Source organism: Apteryx mantelli, chromosome 36 (assembly GCF_036417845.1).
Source record: "Apteryx mantelli isolate bAptMan1 chromosome 36, bAptMan1.hap1, whole genome shotgun sequence".
Taxonomy (NCBI): domain Eukaryota; kingdom Metazoa; phylum Chordata; class Aves; order Apterygiformes; family Apterygidae; genus Apteryx; species Apteryx mantelli.
This window is the reverse complement of record NC_090013.1, coordinates 1,025,775-1,048,007: the sequence shown is the minus strand read 5'-3', so window position 1 is coordinate 1,048,007 and position 22,233 is coordinate 1,025,775. Positions and strand designations below refer to the sequence as shown.

General features: G+C 65.3%; 2 protein-coding genes across 2 annotated transcripts in view; one reads left to right on the top strand and one right to left on the bottom strand.

Annotated features, from left to right (window-relative positions):
- The window catches only part of C3 (complement C3), a 19,699-nt gene extending 11,715 nt beyond the window's left edge, over nucleotides 1–7,984 (bottom strand). Inside the window, exons 1-11 of the mRNA XM_067314597.1 lie at nucleotides 7,389–7,984; nucleotides 3,434–3,626; nucleotides 2,827–2,986; nucleotides 2,208–2,278; nucleotides 2,004–2,098; nucleotides 1,844–1,926; nucleotides 1,595–1,685; nucleotides 1,399–1,501; nucleotides 1,084–1,204; nucleotides 771–886; nucleotides 359–505 (exon numbers count right to left, since the gene is read on the bottom strand). Of these exons, the coding sequence (XP_067170698.1) occupies nucleotides 359–505; nucleotides 771–886; nucleotides 1,084–1,204; nucleotides 1,399–1,501; nucleotides 1,595–1,685; nucleotides 1,844–1,926; nucleotides 2,004–2,098; nucleotides 2,208–2,278; nucleotides 2,827–2,986; nucleotides 3,434–3,626; nucleotides 7,389–7,984 (1,776 nt within the window). The remainder of the gene's footprint in view (nucleotides 1–358; nucleotides 506–770; nucleotides 887–1,083; nucleotides 1,205–1,398; nucleotides 1,502–1,594; nucleotides 1,686–1,843; nucleotides 1,927–2,003; nucleotides 2,099–2,207; nucleotides 2,279–2,826; nucleotides 2,987–3,433; nucleotides 3,627–7,388) is intronic.
- Nucleotides 7,522–22,233, top strand: VAV1 (vav guanine nucleotide exchange factor 1). The gene is made up of 27 exons (XM_067314678.1): nucleotides 7,522–8,757; nucleotides 10,000–10,116; nucleotides 10,209–10,267; nucleotides 10,596–10,661; nucleotides 11,288–11,381; nucleotides 11,465–11,578; nucleotides 12,045–12,113; nucleotides 12,699–12,805; nucleotides 13,598–13,694; nucleotides 14,242–14,337; nucleotides 14,582–14,650; nucleotides 15,284–15,370; nucleotides 15,876–15,961; nucleotides 16,530–16,662; nucleotides 16,914–17,023; nucleotides 17,110–17,211; nucleotides 17,861–17,958; nucleotides 18,348–18,367; nucleotides 18,474–18,519; nucleotides 18,755–18,891; nucleotides 19,440–19,505; nucleotides 19,698–19,729; nucleotides 20,377–20,493; nucleotides 20,599–20,686; nucleotides 20,806–20,920; nucleotides 21,752–21,900; nucleotides 22,018–22,233. Exons 1-27 carry the CDS (start codon nucleotides 8,554–8,556, stop codon nucleotides 22,069–22,071), a joined length of 2,532 nt encoding a protein of 843 aa, XP_067170779.1. The 5' UTR covers nucleotides 7,522–8,553; the 3' UTR covers nucleotides 22,072–22,233.

The window sequence follows — 22,233 nt, the reverse complement described above, 5'->3', positions numbered from 1 at the left end:
TCTCAGCCATCCATGGCCATCCCAGCTGTCTCAGATGTCCTGGCCCCCTGGTCCCTTGGCCACCCCATCTTGGCCATCCTGGTTCCATGGCCACCCTGGCCATCTCGGTTCTCCTCGTCTCGTGGCCACCCTGGTCCCACAGCCACCCCAGCTCCACGGCCACCCTGGTCCCCCCTGAACCCAGTCACCTTGGTCCCCTGGCCATCTTGGCCACCCCACTCCCTTGGCCACCTCAGCCACCCTTGTCCCCTGGTCACCCTGGTCATCTCACCCACCCCAGCTCCCTGGACATCTTGGCCATCCCGCCCACCCTAGTCCCCCTGTCTTCCAGTCCCCCGGTTCCCCGGGCCCTGCTCACGGTGATGGGGACGGTGGCCATGTTGGCCGGCATGTTGAGGATGAGCTTGGCAGTGCCATCGCGCTGTGTGGACACGAGGCCCTGGAAGCCTTCGGCCTTGACAGGGATGCGCGCAGCCGGCGACTTATCAGGGTTGGTGACATAGACCTGTGGGGCAGCAGACTCAGCACAGGACGTGGCATTGGGACATGCCATGGGGACACGGCACAGGGACGTGGTATGGGGACACGGCACAGTACAGGGGATGGACTCTCTGTCCCCGCGGGTGCCCTCCACCTGCAAAGCCTGGGCTGACCCCATCCTCGTTCCCGAGCCCATGCCAGGACCCCAGTGCTGTGGCAGGTCTGGGCAGACTCTGTCCCTGTCCCCATCCCCATCCCTGTCCCCCAGGGCCACCACAGGGTGCCATTACCATGAGCTCGAAGGGCATCCCCGGCTTGAAGTACTTGGGCGTGCGGGTGAAGTGGATCTGGTATGGGGACGTCACGATGTGGATGCCCGTGCGCTGTGCTTCCACCATGTCACTGCCTGTGCGTGGCCCCGGGGACAGGGATGTCACCCAGTGCCAGGATGGGGCAACCCAGCCCCAGCTGACCTGGCCGGGTGCCCTGCTGTCCCCGTTCCACCATCCCCAGGACCCAGTGGACATGGTGAAGATGGTGATGGCGACATAGAGTGAGTGTTCCCATGTGTCCCCACTGTCCCCCCCCATCCCTGGGACCCACCAGACTCGGTGAGGACAGTGACGGAGATGTAGAGCGAGTGGCCCACCAGCTCCTGGGGGTTGGCGAAGCGTTGTCGCAGCACGGCCATGGGCAGCACGGCCTCTCCATCCCCATCGGTGACCTGCAGACACAGGGTTCAGTGGGGGGCAGGGGACAGCAGGGCTCATCAGGGGATGGGGACAAGGATGGGGACAAGGGTCAGCAGGTCTCAGCAGAGGACAGGGATGAGAGACAGATGCAGATGGGGGACAGAGATGGGGACAGGGGACAGCAGGGTTCAGCAGCGGATGGGGATGGGGGCCAGCGCCAGCCCACCTGCACCCTCCGCAGGGACTGCGGGATGCTCTTCCTCTCGTCATCCACCATCACACCGAAGAGGACGAAGGCTGTGCCATGCAGGCGCTTCCCGTAGAGGTACCTGCGGGAGCCCCAACGGAGAGAGTCAGCTTTTGGGGTGGGCGTCCCCATCACCCTGCAGTCCCATCACCCACACTGGGGGTCCCTGTCTCACCTGGCCGTGATGGACACCCGGAAATCCTCCTGCCGGTCGATGTAGAGGAATTTCTCCTCCGGCTCCAGGATGACCTCGAAGCTCGGCAGCACTATGGAGGGTGACACAGGGATGAGGATGGCATTGAGAGGCATCCCCCACATGATTGGGGTGCTGTGGTTTCCCCCAAAAACCCTTCCTGGGAGATCACAACTCGCCGGAGGGGACCCGGGCATCCAGGTGGGTCCTCCACCCCAAAACACGCCGTACCATACTCCTTGACTTCAAATTGGGTGCTGAAGACCTGCTCTGGCGAGTCTTCAAATTTGGCCAACACTGTCCATGTCCCCAAGCTGGAAAAAGGACAGAGTGAGCAGCCGGGACGGGGACGTTCCCGAGCCAGCTCTGGCACCTCGTTAGGGCCACGCACCTGACGACCTCAGGTAGGTTGTGGTTGAGGGAGAAGATGCCCGTCTTCATGGGCGAGGAGACGGGCATTTGCTTGACGATGATCCCCTCTGCAGTCTGCGGAGGGACAGGACAGTCAGGGATGACAGGCCAGGTCCCCATCTCCGTCCCTGTCCCCATCCCCATCCTGATCACCATCTCCCTGCTGCCACCACCACGGACCCACCTTGACCTCCACGATGATTGTCTTGGGAATGGGCTCCATGTGGTGGCCCAGGGCGAAGAAGCGGCAGAGTACTGGGAAGGGATGAAGGGGACAGGATGAGTGGAGACGTGATGGGGACATCCTGAAATAGGTGTCAGACCCCTATGGGGAAGCCATAGGGATATCCCAAAATGGGAGCTGGACCCTCATGGGGATGCAATGGGGATGTCACTGTGGACATCCCAGCCCCAGCTCTGGACCCCAATGGGGACATCCCCAGATGGGAGCAGGGCCTCACAGGGGACATGCTGGGGACATCACTGGGAGCACCCCAACTCCAAGCTCTGGATGCCATGACAGAGATGTCACCGGGGACATGATGGGGCCATGACCAGGGACACAATGGGGATGTCACTGGGGACACCCTGACCCCAGGCTCTGGACCCCATGAGGGGGACATCACCAGGGACACAACGGGGATGTCAGCAGGGACACCCCGCCCCAACTCCAGCCTCCCCACGCCAGATTCTCCCCCCCCCAACCCTGCTCCCCATGCCTGGGCCAGCTCAGACACTCATCCCCATCACTCCCCCCTAGCAGTGACCGTCCTCCCCGGGGTGCCACAGCGGGGGACCCGCACCCGTGGAGCCGGGGGTGTAGATGGGCTTGTCGGTCTGCACGAAGATGTGGCCGCTCTGGGGTGACACCAGCAGCACCTTCTCCAGGGTGGTCTGGGGGAAGCGGGCCTGCACCGAGATGTACTGCTTCCCCGACTCCCGTGGCAGCGCCTTGGCCGACAGCTGTGAGGACACAGGGACGCCGGGTGACACCCATGCCCCAGGGCAAGGGCGGCCCCAGGGCATGGGGACACCTGTGCAATGCACCTGCACCCTGGGGTGACGGTGTCCCAGGAGCAGGGGGATGCCGGGTGACATTTGCACCCCAGGGCGATGGTGACCCTGGGGACATCTGTGTGACGCACCTCCACCCTGGGGCAATGGTGGTCCCAGAGCATGGGGACACTGGGTGACAGCCCCACACCCAGGGGTGACAGTCCCCAGAGACCCTGGAGGACACCCATGTGGCAGTCCCAAACCTTGGGGACACCCGTGTGATGTCCCACACCCTGGGGTGACCCATCTGCTCTGAGGAGCTTCTCCGCTGGCTCGTATAGGGTTGAGCTCCGGGTGCCCCCGCCCCGGGCCGGGCACCCCGGGGTGGTGGGGGGCAGGGGGGGTGTCACCCACCTTGATGGCGGCGCTGCCCAGCATGCCGTCGGCGGGGCTGAGCCCCACGCGGACCTGGTAGAGGACCTGGCGCTTGAGGGGAAAATCCTGCACCACCACGGTGGCCTCGGTGGCAGTGGTCAGCCCCGGCGCTTCCAGCACCACCAGCTCCTCGGCGTCCAGCCGCAGCACCGCCGGCGTCACCATCGACAGCCTGGGAGGGGGGAAGGGCGGGGGGACACGGGCCGGTGTGGGGGTCCCCTCCGGGAAGAGCTGCACCCCGGGGTGCCCCACAGCATCCACTGCCCCGGGTGGCCCTGTGTTCTCCAGAAAACCCCAATATCCCCAGCATCCAGGACCCCCCCTTTGCCTCCAGCACCCACCACCCCAGGATCCCTTCGATCCCCCCCAGCACCCTGATAGCCCCCAGCACCCAGCGACACCCCAATATCCCCAGCACCCAGGACCCCCCCCTTTGCCTCCAGCACCCACCACCCCAGGACCCCTTCGATCCCTCCCAGCACCCAGGACCCCCCATTACCCCCAGCACCCAGGAACCCCCCCCCAGTGCTCCCCAGAATCCCAATATCCCCCAGCACCCAGAGGCCCCCCTGATCCCCCCAAGCACCTCAATATCCTCCCAGCACCCACCACATTAGAGACCCCTCCAGCACCCCAATATCCTCCCAGCACCCACCATCCCAGGACCCCACTGATCCCCCCCAGCACCCCGATATCTCCCAGTACCCAATGCCCAGGGACCCCCCCCAATTCCCCCCAGCACCCATCACATTGGGGACCCCTAATCCCCCCCGGCACCCAGTATCCCCCCAGCCCTTCCACCCTGGGCACCCCCCCCCCCCCCAAGCAAGGGCGGCCATCTTGGCCTTGGCATGGCCCCAGGCCCCGGTGGCGGGGGGGCAAAGTCCGAGGGCCTGGGGCAGGGTTTGCCCCCCCTTAGGGTGATGGGGGGGGGGAACCCCGAGGGGGCGGGCACACGGGGCAAGGAGGGAGTGGGGGATTCTCCAAGGGCTCGTATGGGGTTGAGCTCGTACAGGACCCTCGCTGCTGCAGGGGGGTTGGGGGGAAATGGGGTGCTAATATGGGTGGGGGGTAGGTTGGGGTCCTGGATGAAATGTGGGGGCCTGGTCATGGGGGGGACGGGCTATGGGGGACCTATTGGGGGGGGCAGGTCCCTTTGGGTGGGGGTCCCTGGCCAGGGGGGTCCCACTGAGGGTGGAGGTCCCAGCCATGGGGGGGGGGGGTCCCATCTAGGGTAGAGTGGTCCCTTGTCGGGGGGGGTCCCACTGAGGGTGGGGGTCCAGGTTTGGGTGGGGGTCCTGGCCATGGGGATCCTGGCCATGGTGGATCCTGGCCAAGAAGGGTCCCATCAAGGGTGGGGGGGTCCCAGTCAGGGTGGGAGTCCTGGTCATGGGGGTCCTGGCCATGGGGATCCCACCGAGGGTGGGGGTCCTGGCCAGGGGGGTCCCACCGAGGGTGGGGGTCCTGGCCAGGGGGTCCCAACTGGGGTGGGGGTCCTGGTTTGGGTGGGGGTCCTGGCCATGGCAGACCCTGGCCATGGGGGGGTCCCATCAAGGGGGGGGGGGTCCTGTCTAGGTGGGGGTCCCAGCCATAGGGGGGGTCCCTGGCTATGGGGGTCCCATCTAGGCTGGGGTTCCTGTCCAGGGGGGTCATGTTCAAGGGGGGGGGGGTCCCATCTGGGGTGGGGGGGGTCCTGGTCGTGGGGGGGGGGTCATGGCAATGGGAAGGGTGGGGATCCCATAGGTGGGGGTCCCAGGGGTCGGAGACCCAAGGTTGGGGGTGCCAAGGGTGAGGACCCCAGAGTTGGGGGGGGGCCCAGGGGTCAGACCCCCAAGGGTGGGGGGGGGTCCCAGGGGTGGGGGGGGACTCACATCTGCCCGGGGGCGGGGGCCGGGGCCCCCAGGAGCAGCAGGGCGACGAGGGCGAGCGCCGGAGCCCCCATGGTGGCAGGGGCAGGCGGAGGGTGGACCCAGGCGTCCGGGACAGGTGGGGAGCCGGGGCGGCCGCAGACTCTTTATGGGACCAGCGCTGACGAGTTAATGGGTAACGAGGGGGGGGGGGGGTCCCGGCCCCCCCCCGCCTGCCCCGGACGCCTGGGTCCACCCTGGCAGAGGCCGTGACCCATGGCGGGGGTGGGGTGGGGGGGGCCCGGACGCCTGGGTCCACCTGTTTGGGGGGGCTGGAGCACATGGGGGGGGGGGGAACCCGGATGCCTGGGTCCGTCTCTGGGGGGAGGTTGGGAGTCATGGGGGGGGGGGTCCCGGATGCCTGGGTCCCTCCCTGGGGCTGGGGGTGTGGGGGGGTGGAGGGTGTCGGGGGAGGGGCCCCCGGACGCCTGGGTCCTTCCTCATTTCTGGGAAGGAGCCTGGCGGGGGGCCAGGGCGTTTCGACACGACGGCGGCGCCTGATGGGGGGACATGGGAACACGGGAACACGCCTGGCACCGGGGACACGGGGACATGGGAACCCACCCAGCACCAGGAACATGGGGACATGGGGACATGGGGACCCACCTAGCACCAGGAACATGGGGACATGGGGACCCACCTGGCACCAGGAACATGGGGACATGGGGACCCACCTAGCACCAGGAACACGGGGACATGGGGACATGGGAACACACCCAGCACTGGGGACATGGGAACATGGGGACATAGGAACACAGTTGGCACCAGAAACATGGGGACATGGGAACCCCCCTGGCACCAGGGACATGGGAATATGGGGACACGGGAACATGGGAACGCAGGGACACAGCAACATGGGAACACGCCTTGCACCAGGGACATGGGAACAGGGGAACATGGGAACAGGGGGACGTGCCTGGCGCTGAGGACATGGGAACATGGAGACACAGGGACATGGGAATGCACCTGGCACCGGGGATACAGGGACATGGGAACACAGGAACACGCCTGGCCCTGGGGACATGGGAACATGGGAACACGGGGACATGGGAACACACCTGGCACTGGGAACACGGGAACACGCCTGGCACCAGGGGACATGGGAACACGGGAACACGCCTGGTACTGTGGGACACGGGACCATGGGATCACGCCTGGACACGGGAACATGTCTGGACACGGGCCGGAGCCGAGGGTGGCCCTGCGGGTGCTGACCCTTCCCAGCAGCCCCGGGGGGGACCCAGGAGTCTGGCCCCGCCCCCCATGTCCCTCAGAGCCAGGCCCCGCCCCTTCCCCTCAGGCCCTGCCCCTTTCCTCAAGCCCCTCCCCCTCTGCCTTTGGGGGCGGGGCTCCTGCTGGGCTCTTCCTGTGAGGCCCCACCCCCTCCCATGAGGCCATGCCCTCATAGCTCCACCCCCTCCTGGACATGCTGGGGGCGTGGCCAAGGGCAGAGGTGGGGCCTGAGTGGTTGAGGAAAAGGGGGTGGCACCAGGGGGCGGGGCCACACAAGAGGGCAGGGACAGGGGAGGGGCTAGGCCTGGGGGCGTGGCCTGGGGTGGGGAGTCTCTGAGGGCTGCTAGGGGCTGTGCTGGCCCCACCGAGGCCGCCCGAGGGGGCGATTTGGGGCAAAAACCCGCCAGTTTGGGAGCAACAGGTGGGTCAGCAGGGGCGGGAGCAGCCCGGACGCCTGGGTCCCTCCCAGCATCCGCGAGCCCCGGACGCCGTCACGCCCCAGGGACGTCCCCGCGGCGTCGCCCCTTCCCGGACGCCGTCGCCCTGCGGGAGGGACCCCGGCATCCGGGCCCGCTCTACCCACAAGGCCCCGCTGCCGGTGGCGGGCGGCTCCTCCCCGGGCGCAGGCGCAGCGCCGTGGGGACCCGGCTTCCGGCCCCGCGCAGAGCGCCAGGGCCGGCTGCCGGCGGAAGGCCCAACGGCGGCCGCGGCGCCCGGATTCGGCCGTCCCGCGGGGACGCAGGGTCCCGCCGGTCTCCGGACTTGGCCGCTCCAGGAGGAGTCAACATCCTGACGTTCCCTGGACTCGGCCAGTCCAGGAGGACACACCATCCCGACATTCCCTGGACTTGGCCGGACCAGGAGGACCCACTATTCCGACGTTCCCTGGACTTGACCGCTGCAGGAGGACCCAACGTCCTGACATTCCCTGGACTTGGCCACTCCAGGAGGACCCACCATCCCGACATTCCCTGGACTTGGCCGCTCCGGGAGGACCCGCCATCCCAACGTTCCCTGGACTTGACCGCTGCAGGAGGACCCACCGTTCCAACGTTCCCTGGACTTGGCCAGTCCAGGAGGACCCGCCATCCCAACATTCCCTGGACTTGACCGCTGCAGGAGGACCCGCCATCCCAACGTTCCCTGGACTTGACTGCCGCAGGAGGACCCACTGTTCCGACGTTCCCTGGACTTGGCCAGTCCAGGAGGACCCACCGTTCCGACGTTCCCTGGACTTGGCCAGTCCAGGAGGACCCGCCATCCCAACATTCCCTGGACTTGGCCGCTCCAGGAGGACCCACCGTTCCGACGTTCCCTGGACTTGACCACTGCAGGAGGACCCAACGTCCTGACATTCCCTGGACTTGGCCAATCCAGGAGGACCCACCATCCCGACATTCCCTGGACTTGACCGCTGCAGGAGGACCCACCGCTCCGACGTTCCCTGGATTTGGCCAGTCCAGGAGGACCCGCCATCCCAACATTCCCTGGACTTGACCGCTGCAGGAGGACCCAACGTCCTGACGTTCCCTGGACTTGGCCGCTCCAGGAGGACCTGCCGTCCCTCCACAGCCCAGATACGACTGCTCCAGGAGGACCCACAATCCTATTGCACTCTGCACTCAACCACTCCAGGAGGATCCACCATCCCGCTGCTCCCCAGACTCGGCTGCTCCGGGAGGACCCAACGTCTCACCGCACTCTGGACTCTGCTGCTCCAGGACCTGCTGTCCCGTTGGTCCCTGGACTCGACTGCTCCAGGAGAAACCTGCCATCCTGCCACAGACCAAACTTGACCACTCCAGGAGGAACCTCCATCCTGTCGCACCCCCAGACTTGGCCGCTCCAGGAGCACCTGCTGTCCCACCGCTCCCAGGACTTGACCGCTCCGGGAGGACCTGCCATCCCATCACACCCCCGACTCGGCCGCGCCACGGGGGACCCTCCGCCCCAGGGGCCATGGAGACCTGGCGCCAGTGCACCCACTGGCTGGTGGCCGCCCGGGTGCTGCCCCCGGGCCACCGGGCTAACAGCCCCGGGGGTCGGGTGTCGGACCTGGCGCAGGCGCTGCGCGACGGCGTCCTGCTCTGCCACCTCCTCAACACGCTGCTGCCCCACGCCGTGCACCCCCGTGACATCAACCCCCGGCCCCAGATGTCCCAGGTGGGGGCAGCGGTGGCAACTGTCCCTGGGTGGGGAGTGAATGGGGGAGGGGGGGAACTGCCCCAAGGAGGGAGGGGTAACTGCCCCAGAGGGAGGGCAACAGGGGTAACTGCCCCGGGTTATTGCCCGGGGAGGGGGCAGCGGCGCCGACGGGGTTAACAGGAAGGGGGGGGGAAGGGCTGCAGCGCTGCTGGGGGAGAGGAAACAGGATGGGGGGAGGACCCAGGCATCCGGGGCTTCCCCAGCTCTAACCATCGGCCTGCAGAGCCGGAGAACCCAGGCATCCGGGAGCCCGACCCCTGACCCTGGTGTGGTCAGGGGACACAGGGACATGGGGGCTGCAGTGTGGTTGTGGCACTGGTGATGGTGACAGTGGTGGTGACAGTGTCAGCAATGATGACAGCGATGAGAATGGTGATGTTGAGAGCAGTGGTGATGGTGACGGTGACGGTGGAGCTGCTGGTGGTGACAGTGAAGGTGATGGTGATGATGACAATGGCAGTTCTGGTGCTGGTGACAGAGACAATGGTGGCAATAGCGATGATGGCAGTGACAATGATGGTACCAGGGATGATGAGGTGACGGTGACAATGGCAGTGATGATGGTGATGATGGTCACAGTGGTGATGGTGACAATGGTAGTGATGGCGGTGATGATGATGATGGGGGTGACTATGGTGATAATGGTGCCAGTGGGGGTGCCAGTGCTGGTGATGATGGTGGTGATGATGATGATGGCACTGACAGGCACCAACGGTGCTGATGTTGGTGTTGATGGTGGTGACGGTGACAATAACAGTACCAGTAATGACTGGGGTGCTAGTGATGATAGCGGGGACAGTGCTGGTGGTGGTGGTGATGATGGTGGTGATGGTGCCATTGACAGTGACATCAGTGGTGATGGTCCATTGATGGTGACTTTGATAGTGGCAGTGGCAGCAGCAGCAGTGACACTGATAGTGGCAGTGGAGGTGACAGTGGTGGTGTCATTGACAGTGGCAGTGATGGTAACAGTGTTGGTGACAGTGATAGTGATGGTGACAGTGACATGATGGTGACAGTGATGTAGTGGTGATGTAATGGTGCCATGATGGTGATGGTGCCATGATGGTGATGGTGCCATGATGGTGCTGTGACAGTGATGGTGCTGTGATGATGATGGTGATGGCACCATGATGGTGATGGCGCCATGATGGTGATGGTGCCATGATGGTGATGTGACGGTGACGCTGCCGCCCACAGTTCCTCTGCCTGAAGAACATCCGAACCTTCCTGGCTGCCTGCGCCGACAAGTTCGGGCTCCGCAAGCACCAGCTCTTCGGCGCCTTCGACCTCTTCGACGTGCAGGACTTCGGCAAGGTGGGACCAGCTGTCTGGGCCATGCCCCCATCCCGGGGGACCCAGGCGTCCGGGACCTGCCCCACCCCACCGTGACCCCCATCTGTCTCCAGGTGATTGACACCCTCTCAACGCTGTCATGGACCCCCATCGCCCAGAGCAAAGGCTTCACGTGAGTGCAGGGGACCCAGGCATCTGGGACCCCATTTCTCCCCCAGGGGACCCACATGTCTGGGACCCCTCTTTCCCCTAGAGGGACCCGGAGGTCCAAGCCCTGCACCCTGGAGGGACCCAAGTGTCCAGGCTCCCTGTCCCCCACCCAAGGGACCCAGACATCCGAACGCCCCCCCAAGGGACCCAGGTGTCTGACCCCCAAAGGGACCCTGGTGTCCAAGCCTCCGCAAGGGTCCCAGGTGTCCGAGTGCCCCCGCGAAGGGACCCAGGTGTCCGAGCGCCCCCCCGTGGAGGGACCTAGGCATCCGAGCACCCGCCACCTGCAGGCCCTTCCCAGCCGAGGACATCGTTGGGGACGACGACGTCTACAGTGGCCTCTCAGACCTCATCGAGTGAGTGGGGGCGGGTGGGGACGGAGGTACCGGGGAGTATTGAGGAGTACTGCGGAGTATCGGGGGTATTAGGGAGCATTGAGGGGTATAAGAGGGTAACTGGGGGTAATAGGGAGTAACTGGGGCATTAGGGGGTATTACAGGGTACCAGGGGGATTAGAGAGGGACACAGGGCATTAAGGGATTTATGGGGCTATTATGGGGCCCAGGGAGCATTGGGGATACTTTGGGGTACCAGGGGGTACGCGAGGGTACACAAGGATGCTCAGGGGGCATGTTAGGGTACCAGGGGGTACTCGCGGGTACTTTGGGGGTACCAGGGGGTACTTGGAAGTGCTTGGGGGGCATGTTGGGGTACCAGGAGCTACTTGGGGGTACTTGGGCAGCACTTTGGGGTACTGGAGGGTACTTGGGGGTACACTGGGGGTATGTTGGGGTTCCGGGATGTTCTTTGGGGGTACTTTGAGATACCACGGGGTACTTGGGGGTATGTGGGTGGCACTTTGGGGTACTGGAGGGTACTTGGGGGTATGTTGGGGTTCTGGGGGGTACCGGGGGGTACTCGGGGTACTTCGGGGGTCCCGCCCCGGCGATGTGGCAGCGGGGCAGGACTGGACCTGGCGCAGCGACACGGCGGAGGAGGACGACGATCTCTACGACTGCGTCGAGGCCGAAGGCACTGACGGCGATGACATCTATGAGGACCTCATGCGGACGGAGGCCCCTGGGCCGGCGGTGAGTGCCTGGACGCCTGGGTTCCCCGGATGCCTGAGTCCCTCCCGGACACCTGGGTCCCTCACGAGCCTGCCCTGTCCCCGCAGCACAAGGCGCCCGGGGTGGACAAGCAGCTCTGCTGCCTCCAGGAGATCTGGCAGACGGAGGAGAAGTACACGGAGACGCTGGAGTCCATCTGCCAGGTGGGATGGGGATGTGGGGACACTGGGGGACGGGGACAGGTAGAGGGACACAGGGACAAGGATGGAGACACAGGGATGTGGGGACAGGGATGGGGACATGGAGGTGGGTTGAGGATGAGGCAGGGATGGGCACAGTGACAGTGACACTGGGAAATGGGGATGGGGACACAGGGATGGGGACATGGGGACAGGACAGGTATGGGACAGTGATGGGGATGGGGACATGGGGAGGATGTGGACACAGGGATGGGGACATGGAGAGGGGACAGGGGTGGGATTGAGGACATGGGGATGGGGACAGGGATGGGGACACAGGGACGGAGCCCCCGGGAGCAGCCCAGAGGCCTGGGATGCAGTTTGGGGGGTCCCAATCTGCCCCTCCAAGTGGCTTTGGAGTCTCCCAGTGCCCCACCAGTGCCCCTAGTGTCCTCTCCCAGTGCTCCCAGTGACCCCCTCTTCCCCCCAGCACTTCCTGCGGCCCCTCCGGCGCTTCCTGCAGCCCCAAGACCTGGAGAGCATCTTCATCAACATCGAGGTACCGCAGTCACTCCAGTGCTCCCAGTAACCCCCCAGTGCTCCCAATAACCCCCCCAGTAACTCCCAGTGCTCCCAGTGACCCCCAGTAACCCCCCCAGTAACATCCAAGTGCTCCCGTGAACCCCCCCAGTGACCCCAGTGCTCCCAGTTACCCCTCCCAGTGCTCCCGAAAACACCCCCAGTAACTCCCCCAATGCTCCCAGTAACACCCCGCCCCCAGTCCCGGGGAGACCCTATAGTGGGGGTCCCTGGGGTGGGGGGGCCCAAAAGGTCCCGGGGGGGGGTGGTCCCAGTGTCCCCATGTCCTTGGGGGTGTCCCTCTGTCCTTAGGGGATCCCAGTGTCCTTTGGGTGGGTCCTGGTGTCCCCAGAGTGTCCCAGTGTCCTTGGGGAGGTGCTGGGGGGGATCCCCAGAGTGTCCCAGTGTCCTTGGGGTGTCCCTAATGTCCCTGGGGTGTCCCCAATGTGCCTGGGGGGTCCCGGTGTCCACGGGGGGGGGGGGGTTCCTGGGTCCCTGGGGGTCCCAGTGTCCTCTGGGGTCCCTGTGTCCGGGGGTGCCAGGGTGACGCTGCCCCCCCCCCCAGGATCTGCTCCAGCTGCACCGGCTCTTCCTGGAGGAGCTGCGGGCGGCGCTGGGGGGGTCCGGGGGGGGCCAGGGGCTGCCCCCCCTCTTCCTCGCCTACAAGGAGAGGTGAGGGGCTGGGGGGACCGGGAGGACTGGGGGGGCTGGGGGGGGTCCGGGGGGGGGTCCCTGGGGGTCCCTGAGGATCCTTAAGGGTTCTGGGGGGGGGTCTCTGGGAGGGTCCTGGGAGATCTCGGGGGTTCCTGATGGTCCCTGGGGGGTCCCTGGGGGGGCTGAAGGATACTGGGGGGTCTCTGAGGGTCCCTGGGGGGTCCAAGGAGGGCGATGGGGGGTAAATGGGGGGCCGGGGGCAGTTTGGGGTTTCAGGGCAAACCCAGAGCCCTTTGGGGGTCCCGGCCCCAGTTTGGGGGCTCCAGTCCCAGTTCGGGGCCCACGTTGGGGGGGGCCATGGCCCCTCTCAGGTCTGGGCTCAGCTCGGATTTTGGGGCTCATTTTGGGGTCTGGTTTCAGCCGGTTTGGGCCAGTTTTGGCCGGTTTTGGTGCGATCCAGGCCAGGCGCATCTGGGGGCTGGTGGGAGCCGGTTTGGGCCAGTTTTGGCCGGTTTTGGTGGGATCCAGCCCAGGTGCATCTGGGGGCTGGTGGCGGCCGGTTTGGGCCAGTTTTGGCCGGTTTTGGTGGGATCCAGCCCAGGCGCATCTGGGGGCTGGTGGCGGCTGGTTTGGGCTGGTTTGGGCCAGTTTTGGTGCAATCCAGCCCAGGAGCATCTGGGGGCTGGTGGGGGCCAGTTTAGGCCGGTTTGGGCCAGTTTTGGCCGGTTTTGGTGCGATCCAGCCCAGGCGCATCTGGGGGCTGGTGGCGGCCGGTTTGGGCCGGTTTTGGGCCAGACGCGTCTCTCGCAGGTTCCTGCTCTACGGCCGCTACTGCAGCCAGGTCGAAGCCGCCTCGCGCCGCCTCGACCATCTGGCGACCGCCACCGACCTCCGCATGAAGCTGCAGGTGGGGCCGCCCGGACGCCTGGGCCCCTGGTCCCTCCCGGAGTCCTCGACGCTCCCCCAGGATCCCCCGACCTCCCTGGGCCTTCCAGGAGCCATGTGATGCCCTATGACCCCCCCATGACCTCCCCCATGACCCCCGTGTGCCCCCATGACCCCTGTATGACCCCATGACCTTCCCTATGACCCCCGTGACCCCCATGACCTTCCCTATGACCCCTGGGTCCCTGTGATCCCCTGGTCCCTGTGACCCCATGACCTCCATTTCCCCTACCGCCATGACCCCTGTGACCCCCATGTGGCCCCTGACCCCCCATGGCCCCTGTGACCCCTCCCCATGACCCTGCGAGCACCCTGTGACCCCTGTAACCCTCCCATGACCCCTGTGACCCCTCCATGACCCCTGTACTCCCTGCGACCTCCATGACGCCTGTCCTCCCTTGACCCCCATGACCCCTATGACCCCAATCCTCCCATGGCCCCTGGGATCCCATGACCCCCATGACCCCCCCTTGACCCCCATGACCCCTGTGACCCTTGTGACCCCCCAGGAGTGCTCCCAGCGGGCCAACAACGGGCGCTTCTCGCTGCGGGACCTGCTCATGGTGCCCATGCAGCGGGTGCTCAAGTACCACCTGCTGCTCCAGGTGCGCCGGACACCTGGGTCCCCTCGGGGGGCCAGGGGCGGGTGGGGGGCCAGATGCCTGAGTCCTTCAGGGAGGGGGGTTTCCCGGATGCCTGGGTCCTCACCCAGGTGGGGATGGGGGTTCCCAGATGCCTGGGTCCTCTCCCAGGCAGGAATGGGGGGCCTGGATGCCTGGGTCATGTCCCAGGTGGGGGGTGGGGGATCCCGGATGCCTGGGTCCCCAAGCCCTGACCTGGCTCTGGCAGGAGCTGGTGAAGCACACGCCGGATCCCACTGAGAAGGAGAACCTGCGGGTCGCGCTGGATGCCATGAGGGTAGGTGCTGGGGAGTCCAGGGGGGTGTCCTGGGGGGGTCCTGGGAGGTCATGGAGAGGGTCCTAGGGGTCAAGGAGGGGTCTTGAGGGTCCTGTGAGGTCCTGGGGGGGGTCCTGGGGGGTCCTGATGGTCCTGCAGGGGTCTTGGGAAGTCTTGGAGGGTGCTGTGGAAGGCAGGAGGTCCTGGGGATGGTTCTGGGGGTCCTGGGAGGGTCCTGGGGGGGGGTCTTGGGGGACCTGAAGGGGTCCTGGGGGTCCTGGGAGGTCATAGGAGGGATCCTGGGGGTGTCTTGGGGGTCCTGGAGTGGTCTTGGAGGTTATTGGGGGTTCTGGGGGGATCTTGAGGGTCCTGGAGGGGTCTTGGGGGATCTTGGGGAGTCCTGGAAGGGGTCTTGGAGTGGTCTTGGGGTTTCTGGGGGTCCTTCAATGTCATGGGAGGGGTCTTGGGGGTCCTAGAGGGGTCTTGGAGGGCCTTGTGGTGTCAGGGGGGTTCTGAGGGGTTCCTGGGGGTCCTGGGAGACCATGGGGGGTCATGGAGAGTCCTGGGGGGGTCCAGGTGTCCCGGGGGGGGGTGTTGGGAGTCCCTGGGGGGTCCCAGGGTTTGGGGGTCCCTGGCCCACGGCCGCTCCCGCAGGACCTGGCGCAGTGCGTGAACGAGGTGAAGCGCGACAACGAGACGCTGAAGCAGATCACGAACTTCCAGCTCAGCATCGAGAACATGGTGCTGCCCGGCCCCCCCTCCCCAGTCTCCCTCCTTCCCTCCCTCCTTCCCTCCCTCCTTCCCTCCTTCTTTCCCTCCATCCCTCCTTCCATCCATCCCTCCTTCCATCCATCCCTCCTTCCATCCTTCCACCCCTCCTTCCTTCCCTCCATCCCTCTCTCCTTCCCTCCATCCCTCCCTCAGTCCCCCATGCGTGTCCCTCTCCTTGTCCTCCCATCTGGCAGTGACGTCCTCCCGCTCCGGCCCCATGTACCCCACATCCCTCCATGTCCCTCCATGTCCCCTCCATATCACCCCATATCCCACTGTGTCCCCCTGTCCCCCCATGTCCCCATGCCCCTGTGTCCCTCCATGTCTCCATGTCCCCCCGTCCCCCAGTGTTCCCCATTTCCCCCTGTGCCCCTCCTTGTCCCCCATGCCCCTGTGTCTCTCTGTGTTCCCCATATCCCCCCATGTCGTCCCATGTCCCTGTGTCCCTGTGTCCCCACTGACGCTCCCGGCACAGCCCCAGTCGCTGGCCCAGTTCGGGCGCCCCAAGATCGACGGGGAGTTGAAGGTTTCCAGCACCGAGAGGCGAACCAAGGCTGACAGGTGGCACCTGGATGGGATGCGGGGACTTGGGGACACCTATGGGGACATGGGGACACCCACAGGGACATGGGGATGTGGGAACACTTGCAGGGTCATGGAGACTCCCATGGGGATACCCACAAAGACACAGGAACACCCATGGGGACATAGGGACACCCAGGGGGCCACAGTGACATGGGGACACCCACGGGGATGTGGGAACACCTGTGGGGATGTGGGGATGTCTGTGGGGACATGGAGACAGCTGTGGTGACATAGGAACAACTGTGGGGACACCTGCAAGGATGCAGGGACAGCCACAGGGAAACCCATGGGGACGCAAGCATGTGGGGACAATCATGCGGACACAAGGATGAAGATGGGGGCACAGGGATACAGGAAGGGGACAGGGGTGGGGACAGCATCAAGGACACGGCCAGGGATGGGGACACGGGGCCAGAGACACAGGGCCAGCGTGGGCATGGGGTAGGGGACAAGGCAGGGCACTTGCCAGGGCTGTGGTGGGGACATGCTGGGGACGCCGGGTGGCCTTGGGGACACCGGACCACGTCCCCATCCCCGCACCCAGGTACGGGTTCCTGCTGGACAAGGCCCTCATCATCTGCAAGCGCCGGGGGGACTCGTTCGAGGCGAAGGACGTCGTGGACCTTCACAGTCACCAGCTGCGAGATGGTGGGCTGGGCCCCCGCGATGGCAAGAAGGTACCACTCCTGGGGACCCAAGTGTCCATGCCAGCCCGGTGGGACCCGGTGGCCAGGGGACCCAGGTGTCCGGGGCTATCCTGCCCTGGAAACCTGGTGCCTAGGCCCCTGCCGCAACAAACGTAGGCATCCGGGCTGGTGGACCCTGGGATCCATCCCTCAACGAACCCTGGCATCCCTGGTGGACCGAGGCATCTGGGCCTGGTGCACCCGGGCCCCCAGTGACCGCTGGTGTGCGGCTGTGCCCACAGTGGACCCACACCTTCCTGCTGATCGACACAGCTGGGCTGCAGGGCTACGAGCTCTTCTTCAAGACCCACGAGCTCAAGAAGAAGTGGATGGAGCAGTTCGAGATGGCCCTGTAGGTCCCCAGCTTGGGCAGAGGGCAGGATTTGCCCCACCCCAGGCGCCGTACAGCCCCCATCAGGCCGTCCCATCTCTCACCAGCTCCAACATCTTCCCCGAGCACGCCCTGGCTGACGGGCATGAGTTCCAGATGTTCTCCTTCGAGGATACCACATCCTGCAAGGCCTGCCAGATGTTGCTGCGGTAGGGTCCCCACCAACTGGCCTGGGGCATTGGGGGAGGAAAGGGGGTGAGGAGGGGTTGGGGTGCCCTCAGAGAGGGGTCTCAGGGGTCTCTGGCATGTTTGGGAGGCTGGGGTGGGTTGAGGACTCAGTGGGCTGAGAATTGGGTGGGTTGACACCTTGGTGGGTCAAGGCCCTGATGGGTGGAGGATTGGGTCAAGGCTGAAATGGTCAAGGGCCTGGTGGGTTGAGGCCCAGGTGGGCCAAGGCCTGGGTGGGTCAAGTGATGGATGGGCCAAGGGTGGGTGGACCAAATTCTGGGTGGGCCAAGGGACAAGTTGCAGCCCAGGTGGACTGAGGGCTGGGTGGGTAAAGGTCAAGGTGGGCCGAGGGCTGGTGGGTCAAGTCCTGGGTGGGTGGACAAATGGGTTGCTCAAGGCCAAGTTGGGCCGATGGATGGGTGGAGGCCCAGGTGGGCCGAGGGTGTGTGGGCCAAGCCCTGGGTGGTCCAAGGGACAGGTTGTGGCCTGGGTGGGCCAAGGGCTGGGTTGGTCGAGGCCAAGATGGGCCAAGGGCCAGGTGGAGGCTCGGGTGGGCCAAGGGCAGGTGGGTCGGGGCGAGGGTGGACTGGGGGGCACCCCACGCCCTGACCCGGCCCCGGGACCCTCCAGGGGCATCTTCTACCAGGGCTATCGGTGCAGCCGGTGCCGGGCCCCGGCCCACAAGGAATGTCTAGGGCGCGTGGGGCCCTGCGGCAAGAGCGGCCATGGTGAGCAGGGCATTGTGGGATAGGGAGCGGGGCCGGGATAGGCAGGGTTCCGTGGGATGTCCTTGGCCGAGGAGGAGGAGCAGGGCGTTGGGGGATACTTCTGGCCAAGGTGGTGCAGGGCATTATGGGATACGGCATGGCCATAGCAGAGCAAGGCGCAATGGGATACTCTTGGCCAAGGCAGAGCAAGGCATTGTGGGATACCCACGGCCATGGCAGAGCAGGGCATTGTGGGATGCCCTTGGCAGTTTTGGCTAACGATGCCAGCGCTAACAAGTAGCAACCCACCAACCATGTGGCAAGATGGGCCCCGTTAGGGCCAGGTGTTAATCAGGGCCAAATTAATTAAGTAGCCCCCGCTAACGAGCTTTTCCTCTTCCCTGCCCCAGATTCGGCTGCAGCCAGAAAGGTAACAGCGAAACGGATCGAAATGGGCTAAAATGCCCCAAATTTCCCCCTGGGGCAGCAGGTTGCTGCCTCCCTGGGGAGTTTATTGGCCTCTCGCTCTTCCCCAGAACAAGCTGCAGCGGCCGGGCCCGGAGAAGAAGCGGGGTGACCTGGGTGAGTGTGGGGGACCCAGATGCCCGGGTCCACGGTTGCCCAGGGTGGTGTGGCAGGTCCTGGACGCCTGGGTCCATGGGTGCCTGGAGTGGGGTGTCGGTTCCTGGACACCTTGGTCTATGAGCACCTGGGGTGGGTTGGGGGGGTCCCGGATGCCCTGAGGTGCCATTCCCAAGGAAGAGTGGTTGTGGGGAGAGGGTCTCTGACCCAGACGCCTGGGACCCCTCCTCCTCAGGGCTGCCCAAGATGGAGGCGAGCCAGCCCTACAGCGGCATCCCCCCACCGCCGGGGAACATAGGGCCCTCCTTGCGCCTCAGTCCCGGGGACATTGTGGAGGTGATGAAGGCAGAGGTCGAGCAGCTCTGGTGGCAGGTAGGGACTGCTGTGAAGATGATGGACCACCATGGTGGGGATGGACCCCTGGGGCCAAGGTGGACTGGACCATCGTGATGGGAACATCCCTGATCCCCATGGCCATGCCAGGCTGGACCCCCATGATGGGGACATCCCTGATGCCTGTGGCCATGCCCTGTGGACCCCCATGATGGGGACATCCTGGACCCCATGACCATGCCAGGCTGGACCCCCATGATGGGGACATCCCTGATGCCTGTGGCCATGCCCTGTGGACCCCCATGATGGGGACATCCTGGACCCCGTGGCTGTGCCAGGCTGGACCCCCATGATGGGAATATCCTGGACACCTGTGGCCATGCCAGATCAGATCCCACGATGGAGACAGTCCAACCCTCCACGGCCATGCCGGACCCTGGTAGCAGGGTTGGGCCAGTCCCCCATGGCCATGCCTTGCCCGTGAGGCAATGTGGACCCCCGTGGTCGTGCCCGGCCAGTCCCCCGGGAGTGGCGGTGCAGGAGGCCATGGTGCTGGCTCCCATGCTGCCATGGTGCTTCATCCCCAGGGCAGGAACGCGGCCACCGGTGAGGCCGGCTGGTTCCCCTGTTCAGCTGTCCGGCCCTACGTCTGCGTGAGTAGCCACCCCATGCCAGGGGGCGGACCCCCAAAACGCCCTGGGGGGGGGGGGCACCGCATCCCACTGGAGGGACTTGGGGACCATGGGGTCATCCCTGGGTCACAGCGAGGACGTGGGGGGTCCCAGGGTGGGGGGACACCCTCTGTCCCCTCACCCTGACCCCTCAGCTCTGCTTCTTGCCTCCAGACGCCGCTCCCGGACCTCTCTGTCTTCCTCTGGTCAGTGCTGGGGCCCCAAATCCTCCTCTAGGGTTGCCCCATCCTTCTGGGGCCCCCCAAACTGTCTCCTGGTTCCCCCCATCCCTCCTGGTGTCACCCTAAAGCTCCCAGGGCTCCCCAAATCCTCCCCTGGGTCTTCCCATCTCTCCTGGGGTCTTCCCATCCCTCCAGGAGCCCCCTAAATCCTTTTCTGGGTCCCCACCATCCCTTCTGGGGTCTTTCCATAGGTCCTGGGACCCCCCAAATCCTCCCCAGGGTCTCCCCATCCCTCTTGGAGCCCCCCAAATCACCTCCCAGGGCACTGCATCCCTCCTACAGGCCCTGAATCCTCCTCTACCCCCTCCAACCCTCTCTGGGGTCTCCCTGCCACTCTTGGAGCCCCCCAAATACCCTCCTGGGGTCACTCTACAGCCCCCCAAGATACCTCATCCCTCCTGGAGTTGCCCCATAGCTCTCAGGGCCCCCCAGATCCTCCCCCAGGGTCTCACCATCCCTCATGCAGCCCCTCAAATCCTCCCCAGCATCACCCCATAGCTCCCAGGCTCCCTCAAATCCTCCCACAGGGTCTCCTTCTCTTCGGGGCCTCCCAAATTCACCTGCCTGGGCTGGGACATGGAGCTCAGCCCCCCCACCCCATGCCCCCCCAGGTACGCAGGCCCCATGGAGCGTGGGGAGGCTGAGCAGCTGCTGACGTCCCGCTCAGACGGCACCTTCCTGGTACGGCAGCGGGTGAAGGACGCCGGCGAGTTTGCCATCAGTATCAAGTAATGCCCATGGGGACCGGAGGGGGATGTCCTTGGGGGGCAGAGGGGGATGCCGGAGGGGGGCGGGTCAGCCTGAGCGCCCGGCATTGCCGTCCCCATGTCCAGGTACCGTGCAGAGATCAAACACATCAAGGTCATGACAGCGGAGGGGCTGTATCGTGTCACTGAGAAGAAGGCCTTCAAAGGGCTGGTGGTGAGCATGGATCCCCTTTCTCCCCGGCAAGCCCGGATGCCTGGGTCCCTGTGGGAGGAGCCCCCCAGCCTGGGTTGGGGCTGCTGACAACCCTGGTGCCTCTCCTGCTTCGTCCCCAGGAGCTGGTGGAGTTTTACCAGCGCAACTCGCTCAAGGACTGCTTCAAAGCCCTCGACACGGCCCTGCAGTTCCCCTTCAAGGAGCCTGAGCACCGGGTCAGCCCCCGGCCACCTGGTAGGGCCCACGGGGGTTGCAGCGGGATATCCCATGAGGGTGGTGGTGGGGTGGATGTGGTGGCTTCATCTCTTGTCTCAATATGTCCTTGGGTTTGGGGGAGCTAAGTGGGACAAATGACCAAGGGGGATGGTCAAGAGTTGGGCCACGGGGGACAAGCAGCAAAAGGAACTGGCTGTGGGGGTCAAATGGCCGAGGGGGACCAGCTGAGGTGGGATGGTCAAGGGATGGCTCAAGAGGAACCGTTGAGAGCGATGGGTCAAGGGGAATGAATTGGCCAAGGAGGGACAGCCAAGGGGACAGTCGAGAGCTGGGTCAAGGGGAAACGGCTGTGGTATGATCTGAGAGGGCAGGTCTGGGCTAATGGGGCTGAGGGGGATGGCCAAGGGGACAGTTGAGAGGTGGGGAGGGATAGGGATGGTTGAGGGGATGGGCTGAGAGATGGGTCAAGGGGAACCTCTGAGGGATGTGTCGAGGGGAACAGCCAAGGTATGGCCCAGGGATGGGCCAAGAGAGACGGGTCAAGGATGATGGCCAAGGTACGGGCTGAGAGATGGGCCAAGAGAGATGGGTCAAGGGGAACGGCCAAGGGATGGGCCAAGAGGGACAGGTCAAGGGGAACGGCCGAGGTACAGGTCAAGGGATGGGCTGAGAAAGACAGGTCAAGGGTGATGGCCAAGGGATGGGTCAAGGAGATGGCCAAGGGGACAGCTTGAGGGGACCAGCCAAGGTTGAGGGGCCGGGTTGAGGGGGACGGCCACGGTTACAGGGTGCAGGGACAGGCCGCGGGATCAGCCCTGGGGGTTCAGTTGTCCTCCCCCAACCCCACAGGCGCTGTGCGCTACTTCGGCTCGGCCAAGGTCCGCTACGACTTCTGCGCCCGGGACCGCACGGAGCTGACGCTCAAGGAGGGCGACGTCATCCGCATCCTGAGCAAGAAGGGCCACTCGGGCTGGTGGAAAGGGGAGATCTACGGGCGGGTAGGGGCCGCCGGGACCCCCCCCATCTCCACACACGTGTGGGCCCTGGCGCACGCATGTGGCCTCCCCCTAACATGTCCCCATGTCCTTTTCCCCCCCCCCCCACCTCTTGCCCAGGTCGGCTGGTTTCCCGCAAACTACGTGGAGGAAGATTACTCGGAGTATTGCTGACCCCCAGCCCGCGTCACCCCCGGACCCCAAGGATTGGGGGGGCCCCGGCACCGCGTCCCCCGTGAGGACATCAGGGACTGGACATGGAGATCACCACCACCACCCCCCCCCCATTAATTTATAACCCTCCTTAAATCCCCCTCCTGCCCAGGAGGGGCAATA